The sequence below is a fragment of the Suillus plorans genome, assembly GCF_016647745.1.
Source record: "Suillus plorans strain S12 chromosome Unknown HD556scaffold_104, whole genome shotgun sequence".
NCBI classification, from domain to species: domain Eukaryota; kingdom Fungi; phylum Basidiomycota; class Agaricomycetes; order Boletales; family Suillaceae; genus Suillus; species Suillus plorans.
Genome location: NW_024537488.1, coordinates 84,595 through 99,831, shown reverse-complemented (window position 1 = coordinate 99,831; position 15,237 = coordinate 84,595). Strand labels below are relative to the sequence as shown.

Here is a 15,237-nt window from a genome sequence, read left to right as displayed (position 1 = left end):
TCCAGCCGTAACTGCAGCAGGTATGTCGCTGGGGGGAGCGCTAGTAAAAGGGCTTGGCGGGCGACCGACTTCGGTCTGGTTTCGCTCTTCAACAGTCCGTATAACTGACTTGCAGATAGTGCTAAAAGCAGAAGGAAGCAGCTGAATCTCAAGGCTGCGTATTTGTCTCTGGAGGTGCTGGCAGGCGAGTCTGAGGGCATCGTTTTCAATTTCTTTGAACCTAAGTTCAAGGGCGGCGGTGGCGCGTATGATGTGGATCTGGGATATGACGGGGGCGGCAGCGGACGCGGGTGCTTCAGCGAGCTGTTTCTCGAGCTCAACTGCGTGGGGAAGGGATAACAAAGTGGTCTCGACGATGGCGTCGTCGTCCAGGTTAAGGATGTTCGTTTTGTACGATGAGTTTCCGAGGGAGTGCGAGGATGATGACGATCCAGTAGGAGAAGGTGTCAATGGTGGAGTCATGTTACTTGGGATTTGTTTGTGGGAGAGAGAATGATTCGTTCAGTTCAACTTGTGTCTCTTCTTATACGTGCTTAAGAGTTCTTTCGAACTCCGCAAGTTTTCCTCGGGTATCCATTCGTTGCTTCCGGAGGAGTAGCCTATCCATGATACCAGATAGCGTCTTCGTTTACCCGTGCCCTTATGGCTAAGAATAGCTTCTACTTCGTATTCTTCTTCGCCATTGATAACGTCAGGTGGTGGTTCGGCGTAGTTCGGCCCGTGTATCTCTGTTTCGCGATAGGAGGATAGTTCAGAAGCGTGGAACGTGGGGTGGACCTTCCATTGTTCTGGAAGTTTCAGGGTGAACGTGATGGGAGATAAGACCGCGGTGATAAGGAATGGTCCGTATCTCTTGGGCGCAAGTTTCCTAGATGGTAATGATGTCAGGAGATTGGTGGCCGAGAGCCATACCTTATCTCCCGTCTTCCATGGTCGGTACTTTTCATGGCGAGACCTTTCTGCCATTCGTTGCATAGCGATGTTATGGCAGGCAAGAGCTTCTTCTCGTATCTTCTGGAGGTTCCTGAGTCTCTCTTCTGCTGCCGGTGTGTCTGATACTGATAAGATGTGTGGGATTCCTCGTGGTTCGTAACCCATCATGAGGAAGAACGGGGATGTATTCCTGGCATCGTGCTTCCGATGGTTATGGACGAATTCGGCGATAGGAAGATGGTTGGACCATTCTAACGGATTGCTTCTACAGTAGATCCGTAGGTAGGTTTCTAGTTCCTGGTTGAGTCGTTCTGTTTGTCCGTCTGTCTGAGGGTGGTAGGCGGTTGATGCGGCAATCTGATATCCGAGGAGCCGGGCAAGTTCTCGAGAGAATTTCGAAATGAACTGCGGTCCTCTGTCTGAGATCACCTTCTCGTGGAGGCCGAATCTTTTGAACACGTTTTTGAGAAATAGTTTGGCCACTCCTTCGGAGGTGATGTTTTTGTTGCATGGTGAAATAATTACCCCCTTCGTAAGCCCATGGTCTACCACGATCATGATAGAGTCAAAACTGCCCGATACGGGTAGGTCGGTGATAAGGTCGACAGAGACTTGCGAGAAGGGGCGAGTGGCGATGGAGGGGATCGGGCGCAATGGCGGGGTAACAGGGTGTGTGTCAGCCTTCATCTGCTGACATAAAGCGCATCCATCGACGTATTTACGGATGTAAGTTCCCATGGCTGGCCACCAGAAATCTCGTTTGACGAGTTCTTCGGTCTTGAATCGGCCGGGATGCCCCGCCGTGGGATGATCATGGTGTTTAAATAACACATCATGCCGTTGGGCGGCAGGTACGTAAGCTCTATTTTTATAAAAGAGGACGCCATGGATGCACGTCCAGTCGGAGAGGGCGGATTTCATTGGGGGAAGGCATACTCCGTCCAATGCCTCCAGAGCTTTCTGGTACACGGGGTCTTTGGCGGAGTTGCGTGCAATATTTTCTGACAAATCATTGTCAATTAGTCGCACGAACATGGTATCAGGGAGGAGAACGCGATTTTCGTTATCGTCTTTTCCGAGTGAATGGTCAGGGCGTCGGGATAGGGCATCAGGGGCGGCTAGTTTGGTCCCTGCGACGTGATGCAATTCCAACTGATAATTGGAAAGGATGAGCTGCCAACGTGCCTGTCTTCGTGTCAGCTTTTGGGCGGAGCGGAAGTATAGGAGGTTCATATGATCCGTGAATACTATCACGGTGTGGGGGCTTCCTTCCAAATAGTGGCGCCATTCTGAGAGTGCCCGAATGACCGCCAGTAGTTCTCTGTCAAAGATTTCATAGTTTCGTTCTGCGGGGTTGAGGGATTGGGATAGGTAACCGCATGGGTGGTACATTCCATTTTCATCAGTCTGCAGTAATACTGCTCCGGTTGCTGCTAACGATGCATCGGTAGCAATTGCGAACTGACGAGTCGGGTCCGGGTTTCTTAGTACTGGTTGCGATAAAAAGGCGTTTTTGAGGTGGTCAAAAGTGTTCTGGCATTTGTCCGTCCAGACGAAAGGGTGGTCTTTCTTCGTGAGGTCGATAAGGGGTCGAGCGATATCCGAGTAGTGAGCGATGAATGTCCGGTAGAAATTGCAGAATCCTAGGAAAGACCGTGTGTCTTTTAGGTTTCCTGGGGTTGGCCAATGTTTAATTCCGTCTACTTTGGCAGGTTCCATCCCTACTTCTCCTGGTCGGATCATCATTCCAAGATATTCTACTTCTCGTGCATCGAAGGTACATTTTTCCGGTTTAACGAATAGTTTCTCTTTTCGAAGGATGTCGAGGATTTCGATGGTTCGTGCTTGGTGCTGCCGAAGATCCTTCGAGAAGATCAAAAGGTCGTCCATGTATATGACTAACCATCCCTGGTTTATCTGTTTCTGGCAGAGGTTGGTCATGAACGCCTGAAAGGTTGCAGGGGAATTTGTTAATCCAAAAAACATGACTGTTGGCTCGAACAGCCCTTCCTGAGTGGTAAACGCCGCTTTCCATCGATCTTCTGGGTGGATCCTCACGTTATTGTACCCAGATCTTATGTCGATCTTCGTGAAGTACTTGGCGTCATAGAGTTGTTCAATGAGGGATTTTGGCAAGGGAAGGGGATATTGATTTCGTATGGTCCAATCGTTGAGATACCGATAATCTTGACAGGGACGTAGTTCTCCGCTTTTCTTTCCTACGAAAAAGAATCCGCTGGCTTGAGGCGACTTGGAGGGGACAATAAAACCTTTTCTGGTGTTTTCTTCGATAAACGTTTTGACAGCTTCTCGTTCTTTTCCTGATAACGGATAGACTTTCGACGTTTTGGGCACGAATCCTGGTTTGAGGTCGATACGATGATCTACCCCGGGTCTTTCCGGCAGGAGTTTGTTAAGACCATCCTTGGCAAAGACGTCTTGATACTGGTGGAGGAAGTGAGGGACGAGTTCTTCGAAAGTTTTCTTTTGTTTTTCTATTTCTCCTGCAACCGCGAATTCTTGGGCTTTATTACTTGTTTTTCCATAGTTTTGTTCTCTTTTGATGTTCCGTCTCGAACGAGTGGGGTATCGAAGGTTATATCTTCTATGATGCGTACGGTGGATCCATCAGTGGCATACTCGACGAGTACTTCGTCACTGGCCAATTGATAGGCTAGTGGGTCTACGACTGGAGTTTTGAAGTTTTCTGACCAGACGTCGTCCTTCGTGTCATAGTTGGGTATTTCTTCATCAACTATTTCTTCTACAGAAGCGGTATAGGGGGAGGTGGTTTCGTTAGTTGCCACCTTCACCTGTATCGGCTTCCGTAGTTTGGAATTTGTCCAAGTTCGGGTTGTTTCTTTTCTGACTTCTTTCTCTTTTCTGAAAAGCGGCGGGAGTGACTTCTTGCGTCTCTTTCTGTCGATGTTTTTTTCTATGGCAAGCGACCTCTTCGTTGATGGGAGTGATACGGTCTTGGCTTCCCAATCGATCTGAGGTTTCAGTGCAGCAAGCCAGGGGAATCCTAGGAGGATTTTGTCCTGTTTGGCTAGCTTTGCCACATTGAATTTCCCGATCATAGTTCGTTGATCGATTTTGATCGTGAGTACGCAATAACGAGAGATAAGTCCTCCTTGAGCGTCCGATCCATCGGCGGTGATAACAGGGAAGGGTCGTGAGAGTTTATGGGTTCTTATTTTGTGCCTTTTACAGAAGGTATCGCTGATAAAGGTGCCGGATGCTCCGGAATCGATAACCATGGATGTTTCGACGGTTTGTACGCGTTTATCGGAAAAAATGGATGCAGGAATTCTTAATTCATTTCTGGTTCCGATAGAACGTATTAGTCGTACATGAGCGGGAGTTACTGACGTCGAGGCAGTGTCCCTTTCTAAAAATCCATCTCCACGAAGCGGTGTTCTACTTCAGTGAAGTCGCTGTCTTCTTCTTCTTCGACTTCTTTGGCTTTTTCTTTCATAGTCTTCCTTCGGACTGGTGCTTTCCTTCTCGGAGTTTCTTCTTCGTTCCTCTCCTTCTTCCTTCTGATGGGGTTCCTGGAGGAGGAAGCGCGACTTTCGACTTCGTCGTCGCTGCTACTTTCTTCTTCCTTGTTTCTTCGGATCTGTCCTCTTTCTCTTGGGTGGAAGGAGGTGTCGTTGGCACGGTGTCCTACTTGGTGACATTTGAAGCATCGTCCTTCTTTGAGGTGCTTCTTTAACTCTGCGTCTGAGAGACGGCTTATGCGGTCGACTTCCATGTCATCGTCCCTCTTTGGAACGTAGTGTCTATTTCCGAAGTTCTTCTTCTTCTGTTGCTGGGGTCTTTCTTTCTTCTTGATGGCTTTCCATCTTTGGAAGGCGTTATCGAGATTAATGCAGGAGTTGACGACGGTGTCGAAGTTATCGAGAGTTTCGCCTGTCCGATGCAGGTTGTCCTGAAGCCCGTAGTCTAGGCCTTGTCGAAAGAATTCGATGAGGGGGGCTTGTTCGGTCATTCCTGCTCGGTGTGCGAGGAGTTTGTAATTGGAGATATAGGTGTGGAGATCTCCTTTCATCTCTAATCCTCATATCTTCATCATGGCAGTTCCGGCGGGGTCCATGGGTTTAAAGGCTTCGTCGAAGTCCTTTTTGAATTTGACCCAGGTTCCGTAGCCGATCATTTGTCCAGAGGTGTCTTTCCTCTTGGGGTCTAGGGCTGCTTCCATGAAGTCTTCTGCCCAAGCTGCTGCGTTTCCTTTCGTCATGTAGGATAACACAAGGATGATTTTCTTCTTATCATCGACGTAGACTTTGTCGTTAATGTCGAGGTATGCGTGACATTTCATCATGAATCTCTTTGATTCTTCTCTATCTCCATCGAATTCGGGAGGGGAACCGATCTTTAGTTCTATTTCTTTGTTCTGGGTCGTCATGGTGTTCAAAGGAGGAATGGTTGGTAGAGCTCCTAAGTTCAAGGCTCCGATCAAAGGAGTTAACGAAGTCGTGGTGTCGGTTTCGTTGCAGATGGCAACGGTTCAGGTGATAAAGACTTTAATCTTTTGTTACGACTGGGATAAGTCGAGCTATCTCTGTCTGAGTAGACAATCGGCAGAATGCCAGATAGACGTGAGTCTGCTCTCGATTGAGAGATCAAGGGTTTTGGCTAAGGCGAGTGTTGCTGACTCCCTTAGAATAGTGGTTCTTAGACAGTAAGGTTGGAGACCTTACTGAAGGACAATGTTCCAGGTAAAACCCAGTAGATTAAAGTAGAGAATACAACTGTAGGTAGGTAGGTTTATATACCAGTGTTCAAGCGGAGCTTGTAAATGTGTTTATCAAGATAGAAGCAAAAAGAGGCGGACAGCCCGCTTGGCGAGATAAGAGTCAAGATAAGAGATAGGCATGATAAGAGATAAGCGTGGTACGGACGGCCCGTTTAAGAGGCAAAAGGGAAATGAGTATAGGGGCCTCTCTAAATGTTATTGTAACAGCATATCCATCAGTATGCATGGGTGTACACCGCCATTGAGGAACCTTTGGTAATGCGTCCATGAATGTGAAGAGTTGCTTTGCGGTCTTAAAAGACAGTGGCCGCTTCGCCTCTGCGACCACCTGGAAGAGTAAAATCAGCCCAGCCAATGTGAATTGATTGACACGAACCCAGAGAAGCTTTAAAAACCTGGTAATCTGCCCCTGGTTCAAGTTGTCACATAGAAATTTTGCGAGCTCCCACTCTGCTCTATCTGAGAAGGGGTAATAGACATTGTGTTTACGCATCGGCTCGAAATCGTCCTGCTCCATCCGCTTGAATGTATTGGGCTGACCAAGCTTATGAATGTAACCTGACGAATGATGGAATCGCCCTTGTCGTGGCCGATCTTCTGATGCTTGGGGGATGCGGAATGCAATTGGAGGGGGGATCAATCGGTGAGAACATCCTGGATAGAGGTACTAGTAGTCAGCGCATTCAATTTTGGGAGTTAGTTGGCTATTTACCTGGATCATCAGAAAGATGAGCACAGATATCCTCTGCGCTGTTGAAAAGATTAGAGCAGATTGGACATTGGACTGCTTGGCCGAAACTACTATGTGCTGGTCAGTCTGACTGAATCCAAAGCGATATTACTTACTCAATGCTACTGAGTCGCTCAGCAGCATGACTGTCACGACCAGGAGAATTGTGTGGGTTCATAGCAGCAGTAATGCAGAGTGATGTTGGTGGACGGTGCACTGTGCACCGTGACGGTGTTGAACTTCCTAAGTCTTTCAAACACCGCTGCCACGCCACTTGCTCATACACTCACAGCCAGCCGTATATTCATGAGTAGATTCGCTGTCAAGACTCCTTCAAACCGTTCCTCGAGCCCAGCCAGCTCTCTTACCTGTGTGGACCTCTCGTCCTCGTTTCATAAAGACCACGCCGAATTCAAGGACATGGATGTCTTTGGCACAGTACATGAAATTTCATTGTCCCCCTCCCAAGCGCAACACTCTCTGGACCCTCCCTCTCCACCATCTGGCACTAAGTCCCCTTTAAACTTACCCAAATCCCCCGTGAAATCCAAATCCCCCGTGAAACCCAAATCCCCCACAAGATTCGAGCCATATTTGAAACGCAGGGCGACTGCAGCTGCCACAGCTGACTTTGCTATGAAATCTCTGCGAGGCCAGACTGCCAGAGAGATGAATCCTGGAGCCGCTCTGATGGTGAGTTATTATTTACTGTGCAGTGTTAATTAAATAACCGATATCGCATATACAGGCCAAAGATATCTTTACTCGCGGCCTTGACGATCTACCAGATGAGATGATACGTGAAGGTGCAAGGGCACAGTATGCTACTTGTGAGATATCCAGACACCATCTCGCTTCCTTGACTTGGGAGCTTGAAGCAAGCAGCCGCTGGACCAGCTTCCTGGACCTTGCTAGGAAGTTCTTGAAGGAGAAGCATGCATACTCCGAGAGAGATCTTCTGATCTGGGAACAGACCTGTACCAACCGTGGGGTGCAAGATATTTATGAAGACAGGCCCTACCACGAGTACGCAGCTACTGAAGAGACTCTTACATTATCGGTACTCCAGGAACAGGCTCGTCAGTTGAAACAGTATGTCGAGGAACGAGGCGTAGATGATCTGTCAGATGATGTAGATGATCTGCCACATGACGGAGCTGACTCTGATGGCTGCTGCTATGATTTACCCAAGTGGGGTAGTCCTACCTTGAGCCAGGGTATTACGTTCGAAGATTAAACACTGTGAGCATGAAACGTATCAGCCATCATTTCTCGTACTTATTTTCCGGTGATTGTTGAATTACATATTATTTCTCGCAGCATCATGATGTAGCCATGCTGTATACACTCTTCGTATGCGTTTTCTTGTACGTCTCATACCAAATCAGTATATCGTTATCGTTATCGTGATCATGGCCAGGCCATCAGTTCTAACTTCTCATGTTGACCACGATCAAGCCCTGTTCACGACCATCATGCCACCCAAAGCCACGCAAGCACCCAAGAAACCGAGACGTAAACAACCACAAAACTCGAGGGTAATGTTTCTGGTATCTTTCGGTGTCCGTCTTACTAAATCGTTGATGTAACAGCAAGTGCGGAGGCCTGCCAGAGGTAGCAATGAGAATCCGTGTTTAAATAATGATGAAAGTCAGGTTGGACGCCCTAGTGAACAAACCAACGATCCAACACTTGTGGACGACAGATTATTGTCGACTATGTATGAGGAGGAGATGTACTTGTCTGATGAAGATGGTCCAGAGGTAGAGCACTCGCCATCGCCACACGATCAGCCCCCTCCTTTCGCGCAGCCTACCCACCAGCAGCACCTGCCTGAGCACAGCTCAGCCTACAGGCAGCCTCTGAACCACTCCTACCAGCAGCTGCCAGTCGGGCAGACTCATACCCACTATTCAACGCCCAGCCAGTCATCGAATCCTCTCTTCCAGCATCGACAACCATATCAACAACTCCCAGCGCACCAGCCGCAAGGTGGTAATATGTATCGATGTTTAATCGACGCGCCACCTCCTCCCACTGTGCGTGGTGCAGAGCGTCTCAGTAGCCGCCTGTGTGATGATCAACAGCCCATGGAGTACCAGCAGCCGCCAGTCAGACAGGCTCATCCCCACTATTCAATGCTCGGGCAGTCATCAAACCCTCACCTCCAGCATCAACAACCATACCAACAACTCCCAGTGCACCAACCGCAAGTAGGCAATGTCATGGGTATCTAGCACCCACCGTGGGTTGTGGGTGTGGGTACCCAGGGGTATGGGTGGGGGTAGGCACTTAGGATACCCACACCCCTACCCACACCCACACGGTGGGTATGTATGTAAAAAACTTACTGATGTTGGGTTTTTATTTAGCTTATATCTCTCTCAAATGACTGCCAATTAACAAGGTGAGACTAGCAGTATATTTGTCTCCAGTACTACTACAACATTCATTAAGATATCTAAGTGTGTAGTACCAATCATTCATGTCATACCCATGGGTATACCCTCTATGGGTGTGGGTATGGGTAGCCATCCCTGGTACCCATGAATATACCCACACCCACCAGGTGGGTGTGGGTTTTTGGTGGGTGTGGGTGGGGGTATCACCACAGATACCCATGGGTATACCCATGTCATTCCCTAACCGCAAGGTGGTCACATGTTTCAATGTTCAATTGACGCGCCACCTCCTCCCACTGTGCGTGGTGCAGAGCGTCTCAGTGGCCGCCTGCGTGATGAGCAGACACGACCTATGCGCACGTCACCGTATCCCCTCCCAGGATTACGCAAAGTGTCAGTTTTTGGCCCCCGCCGTATTGACGAAGGTTACCGTGGCCAGTGGCAGAACACTGGCGTTATCTATGTGAGTTGAGGTACATCTCCACCCCTGCCACTGATCTTACCTCGAACTAGGCTGGAGCAGATAAGAACGTTGCACCGAAACGCCCAACTGCCAGAGATCTTCCGCCCATACTGTTGCCTCCATTGGATATCACCGTCCCTGGTCCACAGCAGCCCACCCCAGCTCACCCTCATAATGACAGCGGTTCTTCCGGTCCACAGCAGCCCACCCTACCACACTCCCACCCAATCCAGTCTAGCAATGCAACACACTCTCATAACGATACCGGATCTTTGGACGCTGTTCCCCCCCAGCAGCAAGAGCCTATGCCCGTGCCTGCCGACCTGGTCAATGAGATCAGCAATAGCGCGAGGTCAAAAATGCGACGTTCAGTACTTTCAGACAATGGCATGCCCACGAACGAGGAGAATATTGCAATGGCGCGCGCTGCGCTATCAAACGCTATTGCAACTCACGCAACTATTCCCCCTGGCCGATACTACCTCCCAGACGAGGATAAATTCATTACCTCGCTCACCAAAATCACGAACACCCTGCGAAATGTATTCAAAAATACTGCACGCACTGTCGTACTGTCTGCCTATGACCTCGAGCTTGACATATGGGATACATCTTGCGAAATCACACACAAGCGAAACATCGTGCCTATGCTCACCACACATTTACAGTGTTTATTCAAAATGCAAGAAATGGTGCGTCCTTTGTACAGATGCCTATTCATAGCAGTGTGTAGTATTGACAAGTAGCCAGACGATTGGTGGTGTTTTGAAAAATGTTCCAGTGCTCGAACACACTGGACTCATCCGCGTTGTCATGGATATTCTTTGGGTCAATGGCTTTTACAAAGACCTTGATCTCCAAGATCTTCAATCTCTTGATGGCGCCATTGCCCTCGCAGGTGCCGCAATTTGTTCGGCCATTCAAGAATACGAGATGGGGGTTTGGAAACGCATTGATTTTTCTACAGCGAAGTCAAAGTCGACATATACATCTATTAAGACGTATATGACAGAGACGATTTACACATGCGTTGAGCTTACAGAGCGTTTCCACTGGATCAAGGTGAATATGAAAAACCGTGGAGTATCGAGGACGGGCATTGTACTGTAGTGTATCATGTATCGTGCATTGTGTATCGTGCATCATGTATCGTGCATTGTGTATTGTGTATTGTGTATCATAGTGTATTGTACTATCGGGGCTTGATGATAATGCGATTGATAGGCTGATCTTCAAATCTTTGTCGATTATCATAATCAGTGCGCTGATCTGTGCATATTCAAAATCTCCGTAGTTTTACCTCATTGCCACTAAGATTCCACCAATCGGCAAGCTGCATCACTGAGTCGTAAACGTTCGTAACACATCAAACTTCTTCCACTACTAAGCGAGAACTTGGGTGTTTTACAGATGTAGAAATGAACGCTTAACTTACACGCGTTACAGACACTTACGAACGCTTACGACTTCACTGGTAGCGCACCTGAAGATAACATAGGCTTGATTTGATCTATAGACAACATGGTGCAGTTGAGCCGCAACGAAACAACTAGTGCAAGTCTGAGCGCAATGCATGATATGATACCTGCAGTGGTCACAAAGTGTGATTGTACTAACTTATGTAACAAAAAAGGACGTTACGGACGCTTGACCTACTTGGTCACATTTGCTAATTCGGGCCTAGTACTAGTAGGCTCGAGAACTGACTGGGGACCTGATATCAATCTCGGTTTTAGATCCATGATACACGAGAATCAAAGTAGAGGCGCAATTATACAACCAAAACATTCACTTTGTAGGCACACTCACACCTACTAGTACTCAACATTTGACTGCTCTCCATGAACCTTGAAAATAGCTGTCAAACCGATATGCATTGATGATCGGCCACCAAGTGGGACCATTTAAGACTATGGCCATATTGGTAGAGAATGAGGGTGGGTGAGAGGCGAAATGGATGGACGTATGAAAATGGCATTAGTGCTAGTCATACCACCATCTGGTGCGCAGATCAGTGAAATGAGATCAGGATATTCGATGATGACGGTTCCTCCTTTGGTTGGTCGAAGTAGATATTTCTGCATGAGGAAAGATGAAAAGTCAATCCAGGGGATCATAGTAGATGTTGGTCGTAAAACATCAGTGAAACACGCGAACTCCACAAAAGATCGAACAACATCAAGAACTGTTCGTGATCTTGTCACCTTGTTTCCGATGCCATTCTGGAAATGTTTTTGCTACACGTGCATCAGGTCATCAATGCAACCAAGTATTACTTCATCTGTTTGATACATACTGATCACGGTGCGACCATCATAAAGCCTGTCATCTCATCTGTCTTCGTCTCTCTAGCACGGACTTCTGTATGGGTTTGCTTAGCGAAAAACAATCGAAAAAGGATGGGACACTCACCGTAAATGTAGATGTACTGTGAACAAAAGTCGAGCAGCTGTACGATTTCATCAGGTGGCCTTGGTTAGGCTTTGAAAGAGTGGGATGCCATGGCTAAGGACTAAGGACTTACTTCGATTTGGATGTTGGCGTACCCGGGTGTGGACCGGCGTGTGAATAACATTCAATATCGCACTAGTCGTCAGCTGGTTTATGATGATAAGCGGGCATGGGCATTTGGGAACATGAATAATATATGAGATGAGCAGCCTCAGCGCTTGAACTAGACACTCTAGACTCCACTGTGGGCACAATGAATCACAAGTGTTTGCATTCGCGCACCAAACATAATACAACAGTCTCCAAGCTTGCTTTAATCAAAGCCCGTGGCGCTACCTTCGGCGTTTGAGGAATCAAAAAATGAACCAACTACTGTTGATGCTTACAGCTCTGCAAGCAACAGGCTGAAAAGTCGTTCCGGAACTCACACCTATCCCACTCTCTCTTGTCGCCCCACTCGCATCGGTCATGGAAGACGAGAATGGACCTATGCGTCAAGTTCGTCGGACAAGCACTATACCATCGAAACTACAAGGAATGACGATCGTATTAGCTCGGTTACGCCCTGGCCATGCCTGACAGATCATCCAGACTTAACCCAACAGCAGCGGGAATGGCATGGAACCCTCACGATAATCAGCCATAACGATACGTTCGTCCTACATGGGCTACTGCCGGACATCTCGATCCAGGTCTCGTAAAACAGTGCAGAAACTACGAGTGTGATGTAGATGGGTGCATGAATGGGGTCAAGGAAGCTTGATGAGGGGGGCGACATGTAGCCTGCGAAACTAGATACGGCACACATCTGAGGGTGTCAAAATGTTCAAACACAACTGACACAGGGATCAGTGGACCGTGGTGAGGTGTGACGTTGCTGTCCTTAGTCAACTATGAATTGCGGGTCTGAGCTGGTGCGTATATTGATCCACCTAGCTCTTAATTTTCATGCGTCGGTGCGGTTCTGGCAGATAGAACAGTAAGGTGAGAGGTGTGCTGTAAACGACTTAGGTCACAGAATCCAAGAGGTCGAACCGAGTATGTGCACATAAATCATTCATCATGATCGATGATAGCCTGGCACGACCTGGCAAGTGAAACATAGTCATATACAACAAATTAAATGCAAATAATACTTAGAAGCAGTACGTTTCCCCTCCACCGACTCCGCCATGGTTGAAATGTTGATGGGTAATCCTGATTTTTCAGTATGCCGATTTGCAGGTATCGTTATCGTCCTGGTGTGTGATTTGCGTTATGTGCACCTCCACTGGGGTACGCTTGACATCATATCGCTGCTGGGTTTCTCGTGCCATCTCGTTGGCTATCCTGACAGTCGAGAGGTAACTATGACTTGAAGTTGTTTTCCTCATTGCTATTCGGATAATAATCATGTAGAAGGTAATAGAGATGATCGGCGTAATCTAGGGAGCCAAAGCTTAGTTATTTTTGATAAAAGAAAGTTGACAGTGGAAATTACCATGTCTAGTATGACATATTGTCCGTTGTTCGCTTTGACGAAACATACCAATGCCGACAGGAGCGTCACAGAGTACAGAATAGCGGAATCTGCAAGCACGCGCACTATTGGCATCATAGAGCTCTTCGTAGGGCAAAGTGCGGCGACATCGCGTTCCATCCTCCAGATCCGATACGCGAGAGATCCTGAACAAATTGGTCTCGGTCCTCGATTACTCAGGTAAAAGGTATGCTCACCTGAAGCCGATAAATTACTTCCAAGTGTCATGGCATAGAAAACCACGATCCATTGACCGGTTGATTTGGCGAAGATGTCTCCAGCATCGCTAGTTGCTTTTGAAAAACTGTAGATTGCACCAAAGCCGCATACTTGGATGGAACATCAGAGGGACGACTTCCTGAGCATGATTGCGACCTAACCTGCCATACCGAACCACAACAAACTCGGTACAATAATAATCCACGCAGATTGCCAGACGACGTAACAGCGATAAATCTTTGGCCGGAAAAGACATTTCATAAGCAAGAGGGTTGCAATCTGGCAGATAAAAATTGAACCCACCACGATCCCATCACCAAGCATTGTCTGCGAGGTATATAGTATATTCTTGACCATAAATGTGATTTGGGCAACGTCTGCAAAGAATGCCTCTGGTCCCTCTGGGAATGTATTACGATAGGTAACCAGTCCCTGTTCAACACGAATGAAGTCTACTATCATGTGCTTGTGAGGCTTGAGTAGTGGATGACGCCAGATGCAAAAGAGGAAAACTTACTGCAGTACTAAGGATCAGCAGCATGCATGCCACCACAACATTTGGGCGATGGATCTCGTTCATACGACGTTTGCAGGTCAATGCCCACATGGTACCAATAAACATGAGGACTGAAAAGCCTGAATAACCCAAGCCTAGTGGGGCATGGGACGGACAAATCCATTGTGATACGTACCATATAAGATTCCTTCCATCGCGGTTGAAAATATAGCAGCAGTATCCAGTGGCATGCCTCTCGAAGCCATAGCAAGTGGAGCCTTGGGGGTGTATTGAGGATTAGGATGCGGATATCTTGTCTAGTCTCATGTCAGCTCAGGCTCTTTAAATGCCAACATGTTATCTGCCGATTACATGCCACGATGAATTGCACCAGTACCTTTTCACCACAGTAAATCCGATTGGCTTGGACTTGAAACATCGCAACCATGATGCCAACCATCATAGTACCAAACATTTCATAGCCTCGGTCCAATTTCATTGCGGAAGTAGTGAGGCTCTTGGCATCTGCGAGTTCATAATTATATAGCATTCGTACCAGTAGTATGCGCAACGTACGCACCCACTGAAGCCTGAGGACTCGGGATGATGTTATATTTGAAACTGCGGGGATCAGTCATGTATACCATTGGATGCTGTAACCGCAATAGGCGGAGGTGTGCACAAAAGCGCTCAAGGCATGCGTTTGATCCCATAGACGCAGTTTGGAGAGATCTCAATTGCTATGTGCCACACACCCGATCTCCCCGTTAACCAGTAGACGGAGAGAGATCCTGTCACTGTGTTCCCTTCTAATGTTGCTAAAATCGAGTGCCACAATCCGACTGGTCTCCCCGCGCTTTTATGCAGTAGTCACCCCTACGATAGCAAATAGAGAGTGATATATATCATACTCAAATCTGTAGAGAAAGTAGCTGGGGTGACATTAGCTCAGTACATAGTTTCATTTCTCACAACTTCGCAGGATAACGTCGATTTCAAATGGCGTTACATTGGAAACGACACTATCACTATCTTGCATGTTGATCGGCAACTCAGGTCGTTGGCCAATGCCGATTCCCGAATGACCAGGAGAGGTCGATGTGTAATGGATTTTCTGCGAGATGCCTACTGGGGCATACCTATCAAAAACAAATGAACCTCATTGAAAGTGGCCAATAAAAAACTGTCGGTGTTACTTACCGCCTACCAAAACCAAAAGTCAAGGACTTCATGTCGTCCTTAGATGACCTTCTGAATTGGGC

General features: G+C 47.6%; 6 protein-coding genes across 6 annotated transcripts; 4 read left to right on the top strand and 2 right to left on the bottom strand.

Annotated features, from left to right (window-relative positions):
• Window positions 1-5,903: 5,903 nt before the first annotated feature.
• Window positions 5,904-6,269, bottom strand: HD556DRAFT_1195667 (uncharacterized protein; the record flags this gene model as incomplete). The annotated part of the gene is made up of 2 exons (XM_041296272.1): window positions 5,904-6,011; window positions 6,072-6,269. Coding segments are annotated over 2 exons (306 nt in total), but the record flags the coding sequence as incomplete, so codon positions are not given.
• A 462-nt stretch (window positions 6,270-6,731) lies between these two features.
• HD556DRAFT_1450408 (uncharacterized protein) lies at window positions 6,732-7,662 on the top strand (the record flags this gene model as incomplete). Its single annotated transcript, XM_041307757.1, has 2 exons — window positions 6,732-7,118; window positions 7,174-7,662. The coding sequence occupies 2 exons, from the start codon at window positions 6,732-6,734 to the stop codon at window positions 7,660-7,662; spliced, it is 876 nt and encodes a 291-aa protein (XP_041153239.1).
• Window positions 7,663-7,900: 238 nt separating this feature from the next.
• Window positions 7,901-8,662, top strand: HD556DRAFT_1450407 (uncharacterized protein; the record flags this gene model as incomplete). Its single annotated transcript, XM_041307756.1, has 2 exons — window positions 7,901-7,963; window positions 8,018-8,662. 2 exons carry the CDS (start codon window positions 7,901-7,903, stop codon window positions 8,660-8,662), a joined length of 708 nt encoding a protein of 235 aa, XP_041153238.1.
• Window positions 8,663-9,086: 424 nt separating this feature from the next.
• Window positions 9,087-10,400, top strand: HD556DRAFT_1450406 (uncharacterized protein; the record flags this gene model as incomplete). The annotated part of the gene is made up of 3 exons (XM_041307755.1): window positions 9,087-9,290; window positions 9,341-9,982; window positions 10,041-10,400. The coding sequence occupies 3 exons, from the start codon at window positions 9,087-9,089 to the stop codon at window positions 10,398-10,400; spliced, it is 1,206 nt and encodes a 401-aa protein (XP_041153237.1).
• A 388-nt stretch (window positions 10,401-10,788) lies between these two features.
• On the top strand, window positions 10,789-12,013 carry HD556DRAFT_1420371 (uncharacterized protein). Its single transcript, XM_041304458.1, has 4 exons — window positions 10,789-11,527; window positions 11,587-11,651; window positions 11,703-11,761; window positions 11,815-12,013. Exons 1-3 carry the CDS (start codon window positions 11,244-11,246, stop codon window positions 11,705-11,707), a joined length of 354 nt encoding a protein of 117 aa, XP_041153236.1. The 5' UTR covers window positions 10,789-11,243; the 3' UTR covers window positions 11,708-11,761; window positions 11,815-12,013.
• A 786-nt stretch (window positions 12,014-12,799) lies between these two features.
• HD556DRAFT_1279260 (uncharacterized protein) lies at window positions 12,800-14,241 on the bottom strand (the record flags this gene model as incomplete). Its single annotated transcript, XM_041299270.1, has 7 exons — window positions 12,800-13,165; window positions 13,222-13,406; window positions 13,458-13,589; window positions 13,641-13,716; window positions 13,783-13,944; window positions 13,997-14,115; window positions 14,172-14,241. 7 exons carry the CDS (start codon window positions 14,239-14,241, stop codon window positions 12,947-12,949), a joined length of 963 nt encoding a protein of 320 aa, XP_041153235.1. The 3' UTR covers window positions 12,800-12,946.
• Between the last annotated feature and the right edge of the window lie 996 nt (window positions 14,242-15,237).

Coding starts and splice junctions, on each gene's coding strand:
- HD556DRAFT_1420371 (XM_041304458.1), top strand. CDS start 11,244: ATGGATGGACGTATGAAAATGGCATTAGTGCTAGTCATACCACCATCT. Junction 11,528..11,586: donor CCATTCTGGAAATGTTTTTG/CTACACGTGCAT, acceptor TTTGATACATAC/TGATCACGGTGCGACCATCA.